The 17,162-nt window shown below is 60.3% G+C and overlaps 2 protein-coding genes across 5 annotated transcripts in view; one reads left to right on the forward strand and one right to left on the reverse strand.

Moving 5' to 3' along the window:
* The window catches only part of SLC19A1 (solute carrier family 19 member 1), a 37,812-nt gene extending 34,405 nt beyond the window's left edge, over positions 1 to 3,407 (forward strand). Inside the window, exon 6 of the mRNA XM_050916544.1 lies at positions 1,356 to 3,407. Coding sequence (XP_050772501.1) covers positions 1,356 to 1,544 — 189 coding nt within the window. The 3' untranslated portion in view covers positions 1,545 to 3,407. The remainder of the gene's footprint in view (positions 1 to 1,355) is intronic.
* A 2,504-nt stretch (positions 3,408 to 5,911) lies between these two features.
* The window catches only part of COL18A1 (collagen type XVIII alpha 1 chain), a 245,258-nt gene continuing 234,007 nt past the window's right edge, over positions 5,912 to 17,162 (reverse strand). For all 4 annotated transcript variants that reach the window (XM_050916471.1, XM_050916470.1, XM_050916469.1 and 1 more), the window contains 11 exons: positions 16,847 to 16,909; positions 15,883 to 15,926; positions 15,134 to 15,256; positions 14,591 to 14,735; positions 14,351 to 14,430; positions 12,518 to 12,646; positions 10,687 to 10,722; positions 10,259 to 10,531; positions 9,359 to 9,556; positions 8,636 to 8,751; positions 5,912 to 7,838 (listed from right to left, as the gene is read on the reverse strand). In XM_050916471.1, the coding sequence (XP_050772428.1) occupies positions 7,625 to 7,838; positions 8,636 to 8,751; positions 9,359 to 9,556; positions 10,259 to 10,531; positions 10,687 to 10,722; positions 12,518 to 12,646; positions 14,351 to 14,430; positions 14,591 to 14,735; positions 15,134 to 15,256; positions 15,883 to 15,926; positions 16,847 to 16,909 (1,421 nt within the window). In that variant the 3' untranslated portion in view covers positions 5,912 to 7,624. The remainder of the gene's footprint in view (positions 7,839 to 8,635; positions 8,752 to 9,358; positions 9,557 to 10,258; positions 10,532 to 10,686; positions 10,723 to 12,517; positions 12,647 to 14,350; positions 14,431 to 14,590; positions 14,736 to 15,133; positions 15,257 to 15,882; positions 15,927 to 16,846; positions 16,910 to 17,162) is intronic.

Below are 17,162 nucleotides of genomic sequence, written 5' to 3' on the forward strand. Positions count from 1 at the left end.
CTATTGCCCACACACCCCAGGCTTGCCCTGCTCCTTGCCTCTTGAGCAGGGCACCCACTCGTAAGGCCGGCCCTGCATGGGGATGTCAGGAGGAAGCTCATCCGCTGCTTTCTTGCCTCCGCCTGCAGCTTCAAGCCAGCAGGCACCTCCCTCTGCTGTGCGTCTGGCCTTCAGCCTTCCCCAGAAATGCCTGCAGCTCCCTTCTGGGAGCATCCACAGTCCCCCTGCAGCTCTCACCTGCCCCACGCCTGACTGCCTGGGTCACTGACCCTCAGCCCCCCGACCTTTTCGGTCCCCGTGGCTGCCCCGCCCTCTTGGCTGGCTGACAGGTTGTCCCTGTTCTTTGCTGGCAGAGGGCAGCCCCCAGGCTGGGCCCAGTGTTCATGGGTGGCACAGCTCCCGTTCTCAGCGCTGGTGAACTGGAGTGCAGCCAGTGGGGAACAGCCCAGTTACAGCTGTTCCCGTAGGTGTGCACGCTCCGTGATGGTGTGTCGCTGCTCCCGCAGCTTGTGCACGCTCCGTGATTGTGTCTCGCTGCTCCCGCAGCTTGTGCGCGCTCCGTGATCGTGTGCCGCTTCTCCCGCGGCTTGTGCGCGCTCCGTGATTGTGTGCCGCTTCTCCCGCGGCTTGTGCGCGCTCCGTGATCGTGTGCCGCTTCTCCCGCGGGTTGTGCACGCTCCGTGATTGTGTGCCGCTTCTCCCGCGGGTTGTGCACGCTCCGTGATTGTGTGTCGCTGCTCCCGCGGGTTGTGCACGCTCCGTGATTGTGTGCCGCTTCTCCCGTGGGTTGTGCACGCTCCGTGATTGTGTGCCGCTGCTCCCGCGGGTTGTGCACGCTCCGTGATTGTGTGCCGCTTCTCCCGTGGGTTGTGCACGCTCTGTGATTGTGTGCTGCTGCTCCCGCACCTTGTGCACGCTCTGTGATTGTGTGCCGCTTCTCCTGCAGCTTGTGCGCGCTCCGTGATTGTGTGCCGCTGCTCCCGCACCTTGTGCGCGCTCCGTGATTGTGTGCCGCTGCTCCCGCACCTTGTGCACGCTCCGTGATTGTGTGCCGCTGCTCCCGCAGCTTGTGTGCGCTCTGTGATTGTGTGCCGCTGCTCCTGTGGGTTGTGCACGCTCCGTGATTGTGTGCCGCTTCTCCAGGCCCCCGCCATCACCCCGCAGTTGTCGGGGAACTAAGCAGCTACCTGCTGCTGGGTACAGAGAGTGTGGGGGGGAGGGGGTCAGCTCTGTCCCCAGCTGCTGTTAACCCCTCAGTGCCAGCCAGAAAGGCAGGGCAGTGCTGGCTGACTGAGGAGGGGCAGGCTGTGGGTTTAACCGGGGCTCTGGTGTCGTGTGCTCTCTCTCCCCCTCAGTTCTACGTGTACTTCGCCTACTTCACGCTGCTGGCAGTGGTGTACCTCGGGGCAGCGGTGTGCGTGACCATGAGGCACTGCCAGCGCAAGGTGCCGCAGGGCCCGGCGTTCGCCAAGGAGCTCAGCAGCCCTGTGGAGGAGGCACCAGGGAAGGAGAGGAGCACGGAGCCGGGCAGCGTGCACATCTGAGTGCATCTGGGAGAGGAGACCCGAGGGAGTGGCCTGTGTGCACACCCCACCCCATCACAGTCCTCTCACCTTCCTCGCCGTGTCAATGTGCGGCTGGGAAAGCAAGGAGCACAGGCCAGGCTGGGGCTGCAGTCCTAGCCTGGCTGGTAGGGGCCGCCAAGCCCCTGGGTTGTGCGCATCCTTGGTCCCCAGACTGCCACTCCCGCCCATGCCTCCGCTCCCATCACAGCCTCACTGCCAGCAACCCCCGTGTTAAGAACTGCCTTTGAGGACGGAACGGCGCAAGCCCGGAGATCCCATTCCAGTGCCAGGCCTGGCCCCAGGGCTGCTGCTTTGAGTGACCCGGCTCCCTTACTGACGCGGTTCCTGGTCTGGGTTTTCCCAGTAGACACTTGTGCGCGTACGCACTCATTCGGGGTGACCTGTGCCAAGCATACCAAACTCACCTTAGGCTCCTCCCGGAACATGAGGCGTGGGCTACACCTGAGATGTTGCTAAGAGAAGCCGTTGAGGCTCTTTTCTTTGCTTCTGGTGTCAGCCCTCACAGGTCCCGTATTCCAGCTTTGCTCCACAAAGGCTAGAAGTGTGCTCTTTGTAGTGATAGCTGAGTGTCCCATGTAATCACCTGACTCCAGGCTCTGGGGCTTGGAACACTTCACCCGATGTGTCCCCCCATCAATGCACTGCTTCAGCAACTGTCTGAATGGCATCTGTGCAGCCACTGCAGCTGCTACTGCCCTAGCCAGCCACTTCCAAGGCAGCTCCTCCAGCTCCCTCTGCACAAAGCAGCTGACCCTCTGGTGTTGAATCTAGGGCCGCACGGGGAGGGCCAGCCAGTCCTTCCCCACACAGGGCTCCATAGCATTGCAGCATGGCCCACAGAGCAGCCTTGCCCTGTACTACAGGGCTGGAAAGTCCTTGTGCTATGCTAGGGCCCTGTGGCATAACTCTGCCCTGTACTGCATATGGCCCAGGAGATTCGACCCAAGCGGGACCATGGTTGGCTCTCCTTGCTCCCCGTGGGGGCTGGGCCCTACCACTGTGTTGGGCTGAGAGGGGCAGGTGAGCTGTGCCCTCCTGCCTGGCACACATCAGCTGACTGTAACAGATTGGAGGTGGGGCAAGGCGGCTGTAAGTGTGGGGGAGGACATCTGGCAGTCCTTTCCAGCCCAGCGCGGAGCTAGTGGGCCCATTGCTGCCCTGTGCTTCTCTTGGGTCTGCAGCGGAGGCCACTGGGGCGGGGCTGCTCTAGCCCATAACCCTTGTGTGCTGGAGAGGGGCGCCCAGCAGCCTGTGCCCTCATGGGCAGTGCTGCTGCTCACACCCACGTGCTGCCCTCTGTGCACAGCCCAGTGCCCTTGGCGTCACGGGGAGGCGCATGGCCAGTAGCAGATACCGTGCTGTGAGACTGCTGGGGTGCCTCGCCTTGTGGGTGATGTTATCACCCTTCCCCTCCCGCCCAGCCTCAGCCTCAGCCTCAGCCAGGGCGCGTTTTAATACTGCTCAGCTGCATTCCAGCTCCCGGCCGTGCCAGCAAACGCTGCAGGGCTCTGCCAATCTAAACCGTGCCTTAAACTGTGAACCCCACAACGCCCAAATTCCTCAGCACCATCTCCCGGCAGTGGCCAGCCCCCTTACTGCACACGCTCACACGGGAGTAAGGTTTTTTTCATTGCTTTAAAGAGCCACACTGAGCCTGCTAGCTGTACCCCCCAACTTCCATTAGGGCACCCCCATGGCTCATCGTGACTGTAAACCACGTTTAGTAACAAACTGTCACAGGGTTAAGTGCTACCGTGTGTCGAATAAAGCTAGACAGGGTTACGCGCAAACAAAAATAAAGTGACACTGCACCGCCTGAAACCTGATTGACCAATGAGACTTTGCAAGAGGCTGGTCCAGCGTGGCTGGCCAGGCTCTGAGCCAGGACCTGCGCAGAGGGCAAAATGCTTGGGCCCAACGTGGCGCTCTGCTGATGGCACCCAACGGTCAGTGACCCTGTGACAAGGGGCAGCCGGGTTCCTGTTGATTTGTGTGGAAGGAACATGTCCAGTCCCAGGTAGGTGGCTGCTTTCCCGCCTGCCTGGGAGAAAAAACCCGTTTCACCCTGTGTTTGCTCTGACTTTGACAGGCACTAACAGTGAGTAGCCAAGGCCTCAGCCAGGGTTACTACAGCCATTACACTGACCTTACTCACCAGTGTGCCACAGGCATTCAGAAGAGAGCTACAGGAATGTACAATCAATCAGTTCACTTCTGGGGCAGATCCAGTAAACCAGCGAAATGTCTTTGGAGCCCCAGAGGCTGGCTCCTTGTTGCCTGCTGGCTGGTCCCCTGCGTGGTAGCGCTGGGTCCCTAGTGGTAACTGCCCCTGCATTGGCTCTTCCTGCCACGGGGCTGATCAAAGCCCATGCACAGCAAATCACTAGGCCCCTCTGTCATACCCGCCCACATCATGTCCCTGGGCCCAGGCACTGCTGAGCCCCTGGGCTTGTGTGGCCAGCAGCCCCTACTCAGGCCTGGCGCCGTGCAGGGCAGCGTCCTAGCAGGGGGGCTGAGAGGGCCTCAGCTCTGTTGCTCAGCCGGTCCTGTGTAAAGTCCAGCCTGGCATGAAGGCTGATGTGCTGGCAGCGCTGCCTGGGTACAGGGCTAGGCTGTGTCCCACCCTCCTGTGCACCTGAGATGGGCTGCTGGCTGAAAAGGCCCTGCCTGGCTCCCGCCACTGTCCCCAGCGTGCATTGCTGGCCACAGTGGAGAGGGCAGCTGGCAGCAGCCCGTGTCTCATCCAGTGCCTGGTACCAGCTGAACTCCGAGCCAGCTGCCAGCAGGCAAGGGCCCTGGGGGGCGGGCATAGGTCACAGGGCCTCCCAGGAGCCTGCCTGCAGCCTGGACTCTACCCCATTGCTCAAAGCCAGGCCAGCCCCTGCACACCATCTTGCCTGGCTTGGCCAGCCCAGGCCCCGTGTGCGATTGCTCCAGCCCCAGAGCACCATCAGTCCCAGCACACACGGGCAGCGTCAGAGGAATCAACTCCCTGCTTATCTACCATCAGCCACTCCCCAGCCCCAGGAGGCCCTTTCCCCAGAACAGTGCCAGCCCTGTTCTCTGCCCACCACCTGCTGCTCCCTCCCAGTGGTGCATTCACCCAGCCGGCTGGGCCCCGGCATGGCCCACAGCACCTGTGGCTGGGAGGCACCAGGCACTGCCAGGCTCCATCACCCTCTTTGGGATTTCAGGGCCTGCCTTTAGCTCCCCCAGGTGTCCAGCTAGTCACTTTCCTAACCCCAGCTGGACAATTGATGCAGCCTGTTGGTGTGAGATTATGCGGCACCGGGGCCTGGGCTCCCTCTGGCCCTAGGGCTGCAGGGACTTCATCTGGCACCGCAGCACTAGGGACATGGGGGCTTTGTCCAGCACTGCAGTGCTAGGGGTGCAATGGCCTGGGGCTCTGTCCAGTACCGCAGTGCTAGGGGCATGTCTGACCCCCAGCCTGGGGCTCCATCCGGCACTGTGCGAGCTGGTGTGGGGCTGGATTTCACACCAACACTGATTCTGCTAGGCCTGTGCTTGGTAGTTACTGACACTTCACCTTCCCATGCGGAGTGCAGCAGCAGGGGCTGGGCTGAGACCTCACTGCCACCCCCTGGGTAACAGCCTGTGTCCATGGAGCTGTGGAATCAGCTCCTAGCACAGAACATCGGGGCAGTGACGCCAATGCTATGCAGCTGCTGGGCTCTTCCCCCAGCCAGCCCCAGAGCCCAGTCAGCGTTCCACTTGCATTGCACAGCCCTGGGGGTCTCAGCTTCCCGGGCAGTCACATGGCACAAGAAACGCCAAGACTGACAGCTGCTAGTCCCGACTGGGCTGGGGAGGGACCGGACTTCCTCTGCTTGGGGAGTGTCAGACTCACCTTTGGGAACCTCCCCCAGCTGCAGGGAGCTCCACAACTGCTCTGACTCCACAGGCCACCCTCACTTCTGCACTGCCTTTAGAGCTGGGCTCCCAGCCAGCCAGGTCCCAGCCCTGGGGGTGGCCTCTGCAGGGGAAGAGGAAATCCCTCCCCAGCCCAGCCGCTGGAGTCCCCATTCCCCTGAACAGCCAGATTTCACGGTCCGTGATGTGTTTTTCACAGGCATGAACTTAGTAGGGCCCTAATGTGACAGATTCTGGAAGGGAAAGTAAATCTCCTGTCTCAGGGTGTCAGCCAGACTCTAATAGAAACCAGAATGAGACACTGCACAAGACAGACCTCAGATCTGCTCCTTCCCTTTGGAGGAAGCCAGAGTTCAGCTGCCTGCGTTTCTTACGGGCTAGCTACCGTGCATTCACACCCGTACATCTCTCTTCACAGCCACATGACAGAGTGCAAGAGGAGACTTTCCTTTATTCAGTGCCTTTAGAAAATGGTTTAAAGAACACAACTGACCAAAAAACAAAAATCCACAGGCTTTAAATTGCATTAATTACACAAATACAGTAGACAATAAGAAACAGGAATTGTGTGACTTGCACAGCCTTTATGGTAATAATTTCAGTACAATAAGAAGCTAGTTAAAAATGTAGCACCTCAGATTTTCAAAACTGATTAAAAAATCCTTTAGACATTAGTGCTTCACAAGTGTGGTACAGGAGGAGTATAGAAGTGTGTGGAAGGCTTCTGGCTTTGAGGTGGGACATTCTCCTGGAGCTGATGCTCAGCTGCCGTATGGGACCTTAAATCCCACATCCAGACGTTCTCCTAACATTCAGACTTGCCTGTCATGGGCTGGGACTCCCTCTGGAATTCGGGTTTTATGGCAGCAAAGAAGCATCCCCACCCGGTAATGCTCATAGAGGTCACACAACCTCCCGGCCCTGACACCCAGGATTGCTAGAACAGGTACTTTTTAATTTGCCCTCTGGACACTCAAGGAAATGCCCCTTCCCCGCGCCCCCAAGCAAAGGAGAGTACATTCATTCCCCGCATCAGCGCATGCATTGCTCTCCCTTGCCCCTAACCAGCGTAAGGCACATGTTGGCCAGAGTTTGGTGTGGATTGGCTGGGCTAGCCAGGGGAGGTGTGGGGAGGGGACACTTGCTAAAATGGCACCCCCCACCCCCACCCCCAGCTAGCCACTGTCCTGCAATTGGAAGGCACTGCACAGAACAGTTGGAGTGGGGATTCAGCCTCTATTTGACTTTCTTCTTACAACTAACCCCTTTGGTTCTTCCAACAAGGAAATACCTCTGCTTTCAAAGGACAGCCTGCCCCCTCCTGAAGTACTACCCCCAACAGCTTACCCATGCCAATGGAGGGAACCCACTTCTCACCACCCACTGTGGGGAGCAGGGCTCCGCCAGCAGGAACCCCACTGCCAGCTGAGAGGCACTTGGGGCTGGGGGCCTGGTCCCATTCCAGTTGCCCTGGAACAGATGGAGATGGGGAGGTGAAGCTAGGGGCTATCAGACCAAGCTGAAGGGGAAGCCAACCTGCAGAAAGGGACACAGCTAGACACTCAGGGCCTTTCACCCAGCTGAGTCCCTGCAGGGTGCATGGCCAGCGACAGACAGCAAAGCCCTGGGATGTCACAGACCAAGCAGCAGAGCTGTGCTGGTGAAGCCTGCACGGCTCCAGCTGCTAATGAGGCCAGAGTGCTGTCCAGCTGGGGCCGTCACCCACCACACAGCACAAGGACTGGCCGTGCAGCCAGCTCTCCCGCTGGGCCTCCCCATCTCAGCGAAGAGCATCTCGTGCTCTGGCACCCCACGTGGGGACCACGGGGCCCTCCCTGTGACGACTGTCCTAGCAAGGGGGAAAACAGGTAACCAAGCAGAGTTCACCCAAGAATGCAACTAACCTGGTTAAATATGAGGCGGTTTAAAAGAGAGAGACCCACTGCATGTACACCGGAGACGAGGAGATGGCCAGGACAGCCAGTCGGCTCAGCCCTCCAGATGCTGGCCAGCACCGGGCTGGCATTTCAAACTAACTCAACACTCTTTGGCTTTTCATATGCTTCTCTGGGAATGGCTGTGTGAAGGGGGAAGTGGCTGCCCCGTTGGGGTCCCTCTCTGTGCTCCAAGGCGCGGGTGGGGGCAGGTCACTTTTTGGAAGAGGTCATGAAGCTGTTCTCGATACACAGGACGATGAAGGCATTCCGGCAGCTGCTCACCTTCTGCTCCAGGAGCTTCCCCGAGGCCAGCGAGGAGGCTTGGCCCGTCACCACGCTATCGTCCGTCCTCCATGTCTCGCAGTAGCTCTCTGTGAGCCGGTGGCCCTTGGCGTCAGAGCCGTGCCAGACATTCTTCTGAGGCCTGCAGTACAAGGCAACAGCTCACTGCCAAGCCCCTGGGCACGAGCAACGGCTGGAGTGGCACGGTTTGCCAAGAGACCCCCAGCAACCAACCCCTGGCCTCCCTTGCAGGAGCAGCAGGCTAGGCCGGAGATACCAGTGCTCCCTACCTGCAGCTTCCTGGGTGGCAATGAAACACAAAACCCCACCATGACCCTGACTGTGTGGAGGAGGGATGGGATCAAACCTGCCCTGGGGAGGGAGGCGGGAAACCAGAGTTTCCAGAGCAGCCCAGCACAGAGACCCCCTGCTCATCATGTGTCACTCGTTAGCACGGAGCTCCCACCACATCCAACCCCCCAGGACAGTGACCTAGCAAATCCCTCCATTTCCACAAACAAAGCCAAGAGAGGCCCCGAGGAATGCGGCCTGGTGAGCTCCCTCCCTGGCAGTTCTCCCACACAGAGGGGAGCCTGGCTGGCTGGACACCTGGCTGGTTCACCTGGCCCTGTTTGAGCCAGGGAGACCGAGGCACTAGCCAGAGAACTTACAAACCCCAGGCCAAGGAGATCTGCCCTGGGAGGCTAACAAGCCATTTTCATATGCACTGTTCCTACAGTAGACAGATCATTCCTGGCAGAGCCAGCAGCTTCTCCCCACGGCATTCACTTGCTTCACATGATGCTGGCTGGGAATCATGAAACCCCGTCCTCTTCAAGGCCAACCCGAAAGGGACCCCCGTACCATGAGGACCCTGCAGCTGCACAGCACTGGGTCACTCCCTGCAGCGGCAGGAGGCAGCCGTTCTGGGACACCTACCACGCAGAGTCTCTCAGTACATCTCTGCCGTCAAACGAGAGGATGCGAACACCAGCTCGGAACTGAGCCTCTGCGCCCGAGAACAGTGCCTCCCAGTTGTTAAACAGCACTTCATCCTTTGGGAGGAAAAACTAGTCACAGCACCGCAGCAGTAGTGTCTGCTGGGAAAACGCATGCGACAAACCAACCAGAGCACCACTCCCTGCAAGGGATGCGTGGGAGCCCAGCCTCTCCGGCACTCAGCAGAGACGGCCGCCGGGAAGCGGGGCTGCCCATGGGCTGCACGAGGCTCCAATGCTTCCTGAGAGGTGCTAAGCACCCCAATCCCCATCTACCGTTGTGGGAGCGAGGGCGCTTGGCGCCACTTGTCGGATCAGGCCCTGCCGCCCCAGGTGACGGGTGCACCAAATGCTGATGATGGGCTTGCTGCACTGAGCATGGCAGCACTCACGTCTGCAGCGTGCGTCGCTTGCACACTGGCCTGTGTTTGTGGAGGTCTGGGCTCAAATCCTGATGGGGGACACACATGCAGTGGGGCTGGCACTCCCTGCACTGAACTGCCCCAGGCTCAGCAGGATTGCAGGCCCCCAGCGGTGCTGCCAGTGTGGGCCGAGCTGGAGAACAGAAGTGCAGTCCACCTTTGCCAGAGGCCCCTGCTCCAGCCAGCCTCTCCGAGTGCTAACAGGCTAAGCCCAGGGTGTGTACCCGCCGCCCCCGGCATACCCGGAGGTTGACGATGGGCATCCCGCTCCGGTCGGCCCTGCGCACAATGCTGTACAGGTCTTGCAGCCGGGAGGACAGGAAGGCTCGGAATGTGCCCGTCAGCCCGACTGCCCGGGCCTGCTGGAAGCACTGGAAGTCGGCTCCACGGATGCCACGCATGCTGCCGCTCAGCGGGGCGTTCAGCGCCACCAGGTGGAGCTGGAACGAGAAGACAAACAGGACCCGACGTGCCGTGGCCAGTGGCAATTAGCATCTTGCCCTCACCCACAGAGCCGCTGCCCTCCCCCGCCAGTTGTGTCCTCCCAGCGCCATGCAGAGATGGGGAGCCGGCAACAGCGCCTGCTCCAGGGAAAGCTCCAACGTAGCTCCTCCTCCAGAGGTCACCTCCTCCAGTGCTACCAGCAGCATCTCTGCAGCATGCTCCCACAGACGCAGGGAATGCTCACGGGAACTAACCCTGATATCCTTGGTGTGCCCAGCCAGTAACGGCAGCACCCCCAGAACCAGCGTCCCTGCCCCTCCCCATGCTCTCCTGCCAGCCAATGTGCTATCTGCCTGACAGGGATCGGGGCTGGCAGGCTCCGAGCAGCCATTTGGCCTCGGGGTGGGGCGGGGCAGGGCTGGAAGAAAGGGTGCAGGTGAGGATTAGGGGCATGGTAGAGCTGAGCATGACCTTGGCTTTAGCACGTGCTCTCAGCCTGAGTGCAGGTGACTACATACCCCGGGGGGCCATTTCCTCTCACTCTTCCCAGGGACACCCCCCACTGTTTGGCCCAGCTGCCTCATTCCATACACTGCCTGTGTTGCGCTGCAATAGGTTGGCTTAGGGCACTAACTCCGTGGGCCATGCACAGCTCTGCTCTCGCTCGGTGGGGGCAGCTGTGGCTGGGCAGTACTCACGGCGGGTTGGAAGTCATGGTGCCTGTGAACGGCAGAGGGGATGCTCTCCCCCCGGCGATTTGGGGAGAAGCTGTCCAGTGGCTCTTGCTGGGGCTGGGCGCCGTGAGGCAAGTGGTCAGGAAGGCGGTGGTGGTTGGCGATGCTGTCGTCCGCTCGCCAGGGCTGGGCTGTGGAGGAGGGGTTGTGCTCTCGGCGTGGGTGCAGGAAGCCGGAGGAGGCAGTGCCGCCATGCGAGTAGTGGACACTTGGCGGCTTGTCGTACACTTCGTTGTCCTGTCGTGAGAGAGCGTGATGCTCACTGCCCAGCCGTGGGGGCTGGTGAGCAGCCCTGGCCAGCCGGGGGACAGACCCCTGGCTTTGCTGAGCAGAGTCGCGCTCCGTGGGCCTGATCACACAGCTCTCGGGGAGAGAAAGAAGGGCTCACTTACCAGTCCGGGGCTGGAGATGGACGTGTGTTCCTCCAGCTGAAACAAAGCAAGGAGCCACAATTACTCTCTGGCCAGGTAGAGCCAGACTGCAGGGACAGCCACACCAAACCAATGAAAACAGTCAGGAAAGGAAAAGATTTTGGGGGCCATCCCAAAGCAGCTGGCGGGCGGCTGCGGCCCAGTGATCACCCCGTGTCAGAGGGCACCAGGCTTTGTGGAGGAGCAAGAGGCAGGCAGCATGCTTCAGCTCCACACAGAGCACAGGCTTCACCACAGACTGGCCAAACTCCCTCTTCAGCCTGCACCAGAAATCCCTCATGTGGGGCTACAGCTCAGCATGTGCTTACTATGTGGGGACAGTCCCAGTGGAGGGGAGGTCCCTGAGAAGGTGGGGCGTGTGTGGGGGATTCCTAGTGGTGGGGGGTGTCCCTGAGCAGGTGGGGTGTGTGGGGGGATTCCCAGTGGTGGGGGGTGTCCCTGAGGGAATGGGAGGCCAGACTCCCAGGGCTGGAAGGCAAAAGAGGCTGCCAATGCTCACTGGGGCTGTGAGTGGCCCAGCAGTGCCAGGGGCTCTGGTGGGAAGGGGTGTGACTGCAGCAGGAGCAATCTGGAAGGGGAGCTGGGGGAGCTGGTAAGCTGGGGGACGGTAGAGGGCTTCTAAAGAGCATTCACTCCCGTCCCCGGAGAGAAGAATTCTGCCAGCCCCACAGCCGGGCGGCGTTCCAGCACTGTGACCATCCAACCCATGCTTCCCTCCCAGTGCCGGCTTGGGAACAACGCCTGCCTCGCCCGCAGCCCAAAGGCGCCAGAACTGGCCCACCAGCCTGGATAGGGCCCCCGCCATCCCCACGTCCCAGCCAAGGGAGCTAGATGAGTTTGCTGAGAGGGCCTGGCGTGGACACCCCCCCCCCCCCACTAGCTGTGTGTCATTAATCCCCAAGGGACAGGGCTGGGGGTGCCCTTCTTGCCAACAGCTCTGGCAAACCAAGACTGGGAGCAGCGGCAGCACTAAATCCAACCTTCCCTCCCCATCAAACTGCCCCGGCCCCCACACACTGGGTGCAGGAAGTGCCAGGAACAGGCTTGGCCATAGGTGCCAGGAGAGCCCCATGCATGGGAAATGGCCCCTGCCCCTGTGCTGTTTGCTCCCCTTGGCACACAGAACAGGCACTGCCAGGCTCGGTTTATGGGACTCTTCCCAAGGACCTGCTATGTGCCAGCCTCATGCCCAGCCCTCATTCAGCCTGCCTGAGCCTGTCAGCAGAGAATGTCCAGGGCTCTCCTCATCCCCATCCTGCCCAGCTCACAGGGTGACCCTGCATTGTTTATATGGGAGCTCGACAGTCAGAGGTCTTCAGATCTCGCCTCTGTCCATGGCTGGACTGGCACCAGGCCCAGCTGCTGCTGCTAGAAATGCCCAGGAGGCCTCTGCATGGTGTGGGGTCTGTGCAAGCAGAGCAGGCTGCAGGGTTGGACTCGTAGGCCCCGATCCTGACGAGAGACACATGTCAACCATATCCACTGTGGGTCTTTCCCTGCCCTCCACAGGACTGCTCATAGGGCATGTGCTGTGCAGGACTGGGGCCTTTGCCTGGCAGCGCCAAGTGCACAGACCTGGTCCTGGCTGGGCCCCGGCACACCCACGATGCTCTGCAGACAGATCTGGATGCAGGTACGTATATGTACATAGCAGCCTATCCCTCCATAACAACATCGTTCACCAGCCCCAGGCCCCAACTGGCCATGCTCACGGGTACCTTCTCCTAGATGACACCCACACAGCCACTCCCCAGTAGCCTTGCCAGGCTCAGCAGAGCCACCCCGTACTCACACGGACTCTCCGGAAGCCGCTCCGCACCCGGATGTACAACTCTTCTCTGTCCTGTACGAAGATCAGCCAGCCCTCGGGCACCTCCTGAGCCGTGCTCAGCATGGACTGATATGCCGGCAAGATCCGCAGCTGCTGGGACACACAAGCGTCAGTGCACAGGAAAGGGCTGGGCTCCACAACAGGATGAGCCCCCGCAGCCGAGCACTGAGGTACGAGAGGGGCTGTCTCCCGCTGGCCCCGGGTGGGAGTGCAGCTACACTGCACAGCTCCCGACTCCGGCATGGACTTGGAGGAGAGGCTGGAGAACGCCATGAAATGGGCTCTGACTGCGCAGGGTTCAGCAGCAGAGGGCCCATGAGCACTGGCATGCTTAGTGCTCGGGCATCAAAGGGCTCAGAGATCAGCCCTAATGGAGGCTGTCCGTTGGATGCTGGGTGACTCCAGCCCTTTATACCCTGTGTTCTGGAATTGCCCCAGAGCATCAGGGCACTGGTGCTAGAGCAGGGCCTGGCCAGGACAGCGGCCAGATGCTTTAGGGAACAGGGTGAAACTCCTGGACAAATCTGCCATCACCTGCCCTGGGGAAGGCTCCTTCCTGACCTCACGGATATAGTGGCTGCTGTCTTTTGGCGTGAGAGCTGATCCTCCTGGTACATGGTAAGTGAGCGTGCTGCTCTTCCTACAGTGGCCTAACCCCTTTCTGAACCCGGCATCTCTGTCACTATATCATCTTGTAGCCCTGAGTTCCACAGGGTAGTTCTGCCTCAAGTGAATTCATTTTATTTTGTCAGTTTAAGATTAGCTGCCCACCTCTTTTATGGATGTCTCCTTGTTTTGCTGAGGAGGGCCTCATGCCTGGCCTTCCCCACGCCACTGGTTTACATCAAGTTACAACGACCCCCTGCCCCTAGTCTCCTCTGTACTGAACAGCCCCGTCTATCTCTTCCCACCTATGAGTACTTCCATGGCTCTGCAGCTTCCACTGCTCTTCTCGGCAGAATGGCGGGTACCTGCCTCTCACAAGGGGCAGCGTGGCCTGATGCAGAGACACGGGGCCCTCCTGGCAGAGTGGCACTGCAGAGAAGCACTCTTGCAGCCACGCTACAGTCACACAGGAAGGACCTACCACCTCCCTAGATAAGCTGTGCCAAGGGTTGAGTCCCCTCACTGCTAAAAATCGGCCCCTCATTTCTCGCTGCAGCTCGCAGGCAGGGGGGCTTCTAGACTGGAGAGCCCTCTGCGCTCACGAATCTCCCTGGGGTAGGTAGGTACAGTCCCGTCCCCTCCCCCGCCCTTCGGTTCTCTTGGATAAACGCAGCGGGTCTGCACAGATCCCCCTCACGTGCACAGTGCCCTCAGCTCCAGGAGCTCTACGGCAGGGGGCTTTTGGTCCCCTGGTCTCTGCCTGTCCTTCCCACGTGGTTCTCTTGACCCGGCTGTCGTGGATCACAGCCCAGCTCCCACAGCGGGTATCGCTTGCTTTGCGCTCAGTGCCCATGCCACAGGCAGCCCCCTGGCCGGCCCGGCCGGCACTAAGCAGAGGGCACTGATTCTCTGACTAGTGCCACCCTGGCAATGCTATGATCTGGCCTCTCCCGCTCCTCTGGGGCCCCCATCTGGATCCCGCTCTGCCCTTCACCCGGGATATTCCTCCAGGGGGCAGATCTCTGAACTCTCCTACTAGGGCTTGTGTCTGGGTCTTCCCACTGCACTGCCCCCACCCTCCCCCAGGACTGCTGTCCCCCGATGGGCAGTCCTGGGCACCCTGCTCACAGACAGGTCCTGGCTCAGACCACACATGCCACCTGTCCCCTCCCTGCATGCCCTGCTTACCCCGGAAGAGGTCAACGACCCGCTGGTCCCTGGAGGTCCCGGTGGCCCTGGCGGCCCAGGTGGGCCAGGGATGCTGACAGCTGGAAGGAAGAACAGGCTGGCACTCAGGGGGGTTTAGCACCTCAATAACCAGGCAGGTCTCAGGCCTGGTGGGGGTGGGTGGGACGCAAGGGGCAGGAACACGTGGGGAGGCAGCGCATGGGGAAGGGCACAGAGATGACTTCCTGGCCACATACTCACTTTGTCTGTGGGGTCCTGGAAAGGAGGGGGGCCCGGGAGGCCCTGGAGGCCCAGGGGGACCCTGCCGCCCCTCATACCCAATGCCAGGGGGTCCCTGAGGCCCTGGGGGGCCAGGCAGGCCTCTAATGCTGTCCCCCTTGGGACCCTGGGGATGCACAAGGGAGAGTCTTTTTCAGTTAAGACACACAACCACTCAACCCACCCTACACAACACCCTCAGCCCGTGCACCCCCCGCCCCGAGGATGCCAGGCGCTTGCTTCCCCCTTGCTGACCCTCCCGCCTGAGGATGCTGGGCGTTCGTTGGCCCCACTGGAACCGCTCGCTTGTGAGGCTTTTCTCCGTGGGCACTGGGCATCTGGTTGGCTCTGTGGTCAGTCCCATCTGGCTCAGGGATACCCCTGCCACAGGACACTGGCCCCTCCCTTTAGACACCCCCCTGGGGAGGGCCACAGTACTGGCTGCCCCATCAAACTCTCCGTCACCCTGCCCAGGTGTGCCCACCCTAACCCATCCCCATCCCCTTGTCAGCAGGGGCACCTCACCGGAAGGCCAGGATAGCCCTGAGGACCTGGAGGTCCAGAGACGCTTGGTCCATACAGTCCTCCCTCGCCGGGCTCCCCCTTCTCTCCTTTCAGTCCAGGGTCCCCCCGATCTCCTCTTTCACCCTGCCGAAGGGGACTGACATTAGTCTGGGCTGCCCGATGTCCCCAACCCTCTCACCACCCCCCAAGGAATGGGGTGCTGTGAACTGCCGACAGGGCCTTCCCACGCCCTGCTGCCTGGACAGGCCAGGACTGGACAAGCACAGCCCCCGAGGGCAGGGGTGCTGTGACATGTGCCCTGGAAGGCTGGGCAAAGGCTGCGCTGTCTGTCCCTGCAGCGCCTGGGTGGTGCATGCTCTGTGGGGACAGACAAGCAGAGCGCCCCAGCTCCAGGGAGTTACCAGGACTGCCCTCTGCAGAGTGCCCGAGGGGTGCTCAGCCTGCAGCAGCAGCGAGCAGCTCAGCAAAGGCCCGTTAACACACTGCACACAACGGCCAAGTGCCCTTAACACACGGTGCCACCCGGATATTCATGGGCTTCACTTCTGGGGGTCACAGCACTGGAGCCACAGCACTGGAGCCCCACCAGCCTTGCCCTGCAGCCACAGCACAACGGGCTCTGTGTGTGCCGCAACAGCTGGGGATGCCCCCTGTGACTCCTGCCAAGGCTCCGTGTGCTCCTAATGTCCTCATGGCAACAGTCCCACTGAGTCCCAGGGAGCAGCCCCACATCTCGGTGACGCACTTACCCGGAAGGTGGAACCAAATTCGTTGAGACCATAGGGGAACTGGCCTGCAAAGAGACAGGAACAGAGTCAAGAGTGGCTAGCGGGCACTGTTAAATCCCACAGCTGAGGGTCCTGGTACATTTCCTGCCAGACTCTCCCAGTTGCTTCGCCCCAGACAGCTACCAATGGCTCGCCACACCAGGCTGGGGTGACTAGCGCCAACTGCAAGGGCCTTCTAACCCATTAATAGAACATTATTAAGGTGCAAAGTCAAGCACCCTGCAAGTAGGGAAGGCCGGAATGAAGGCTGCCCATGGGAACATGACTCTGCCGTTTGTGTGCACTGGGATAGAGTCTTTCATGACATGCTGCTGTTTCCTCAGAACCAGTGCACAGGCGGGACGGTGCTCCCTGCCCAACATCACACAGGAACTCTGCGGCAGAGGCAGGGATAGAATCCAGTTCTCCAGAGCTGCATTCAACTGCCTTCCTCACAAGACCATCATTTCTCCACCAGCCTTGCCTTCCACTTCTGCAACAATTGAGGCAGGTCCTAGAGACAACACCCTCCTTCACTGCACAGCCCTGACACTTCCTCAGAGCAGGTCTGTCCTGAACGAGGCAGGGAACATGAAGTTCACAGCTCCTAAGCTCAGCCACCCATGTCTCTTTGCTGAGACTGCCAAATGGAGTGATTTCATAGAATCACAGAATATCAGGGTTGGAAAGGACCTAAGGAGGTCATCTAGTCCAACCCCCTGCTCAAAGCAGGGCCAATCCCCAGACAGATTTTTATCTCAGTTCCCTAAATGGCTCCCTCAAGGATTGAACTCACAAACCTGGGTTGAGCAGGCCAATGCTCAAACCACTGAGCTATTCCCCTCCCCACGGTCAGCACGGTCTTGTGCACATGTCACTGCGAAGCCATGAGGCAGAACCAAGTCCATTGCAGCGCAGATGGAAGATCAGGGATGTGCTCACTTACCCGGGGGCCCTGGGGCACCTGTCTCGCCTCGTTCACCCTTTTGTCCTGGGGCACCCTGGTAGCCTGACAAAAGAAAGCACCGGCATTAGCCTAAGACTGCTTGGGCAATGGTGAAGTTGGAGGAGAGAAGCTGGAACTACCTCAGCTTTTAACTGCACCCACCACATGCACAGGGCGAAGGGTGGCACGCCTGGAGTCACTGCAGGCACACTGACCTTTGAGTGGCAACCACAGGATGGTAAGTGTGCTTGAACACTGGAAGGCAGCACACACCCGCACAAACACCTCCCATCAGAGGTGTGGGGGACTGCACAGG

The sequence above is a fragment of the Gopherus flavomarginatus genome, chromosome 10, assembly GCF_025201925.1.
Source record: "Gopherus flavomarginatus isolate rGopFla2 chromosome 10, rGopFla2.mat.asm, whole genome shotgun sequence".
NCBI lineage: Eukaryota > Metazoa > Chordata > Testudines > Testudinidae > Gopherus > Gopherus flavomarginatus.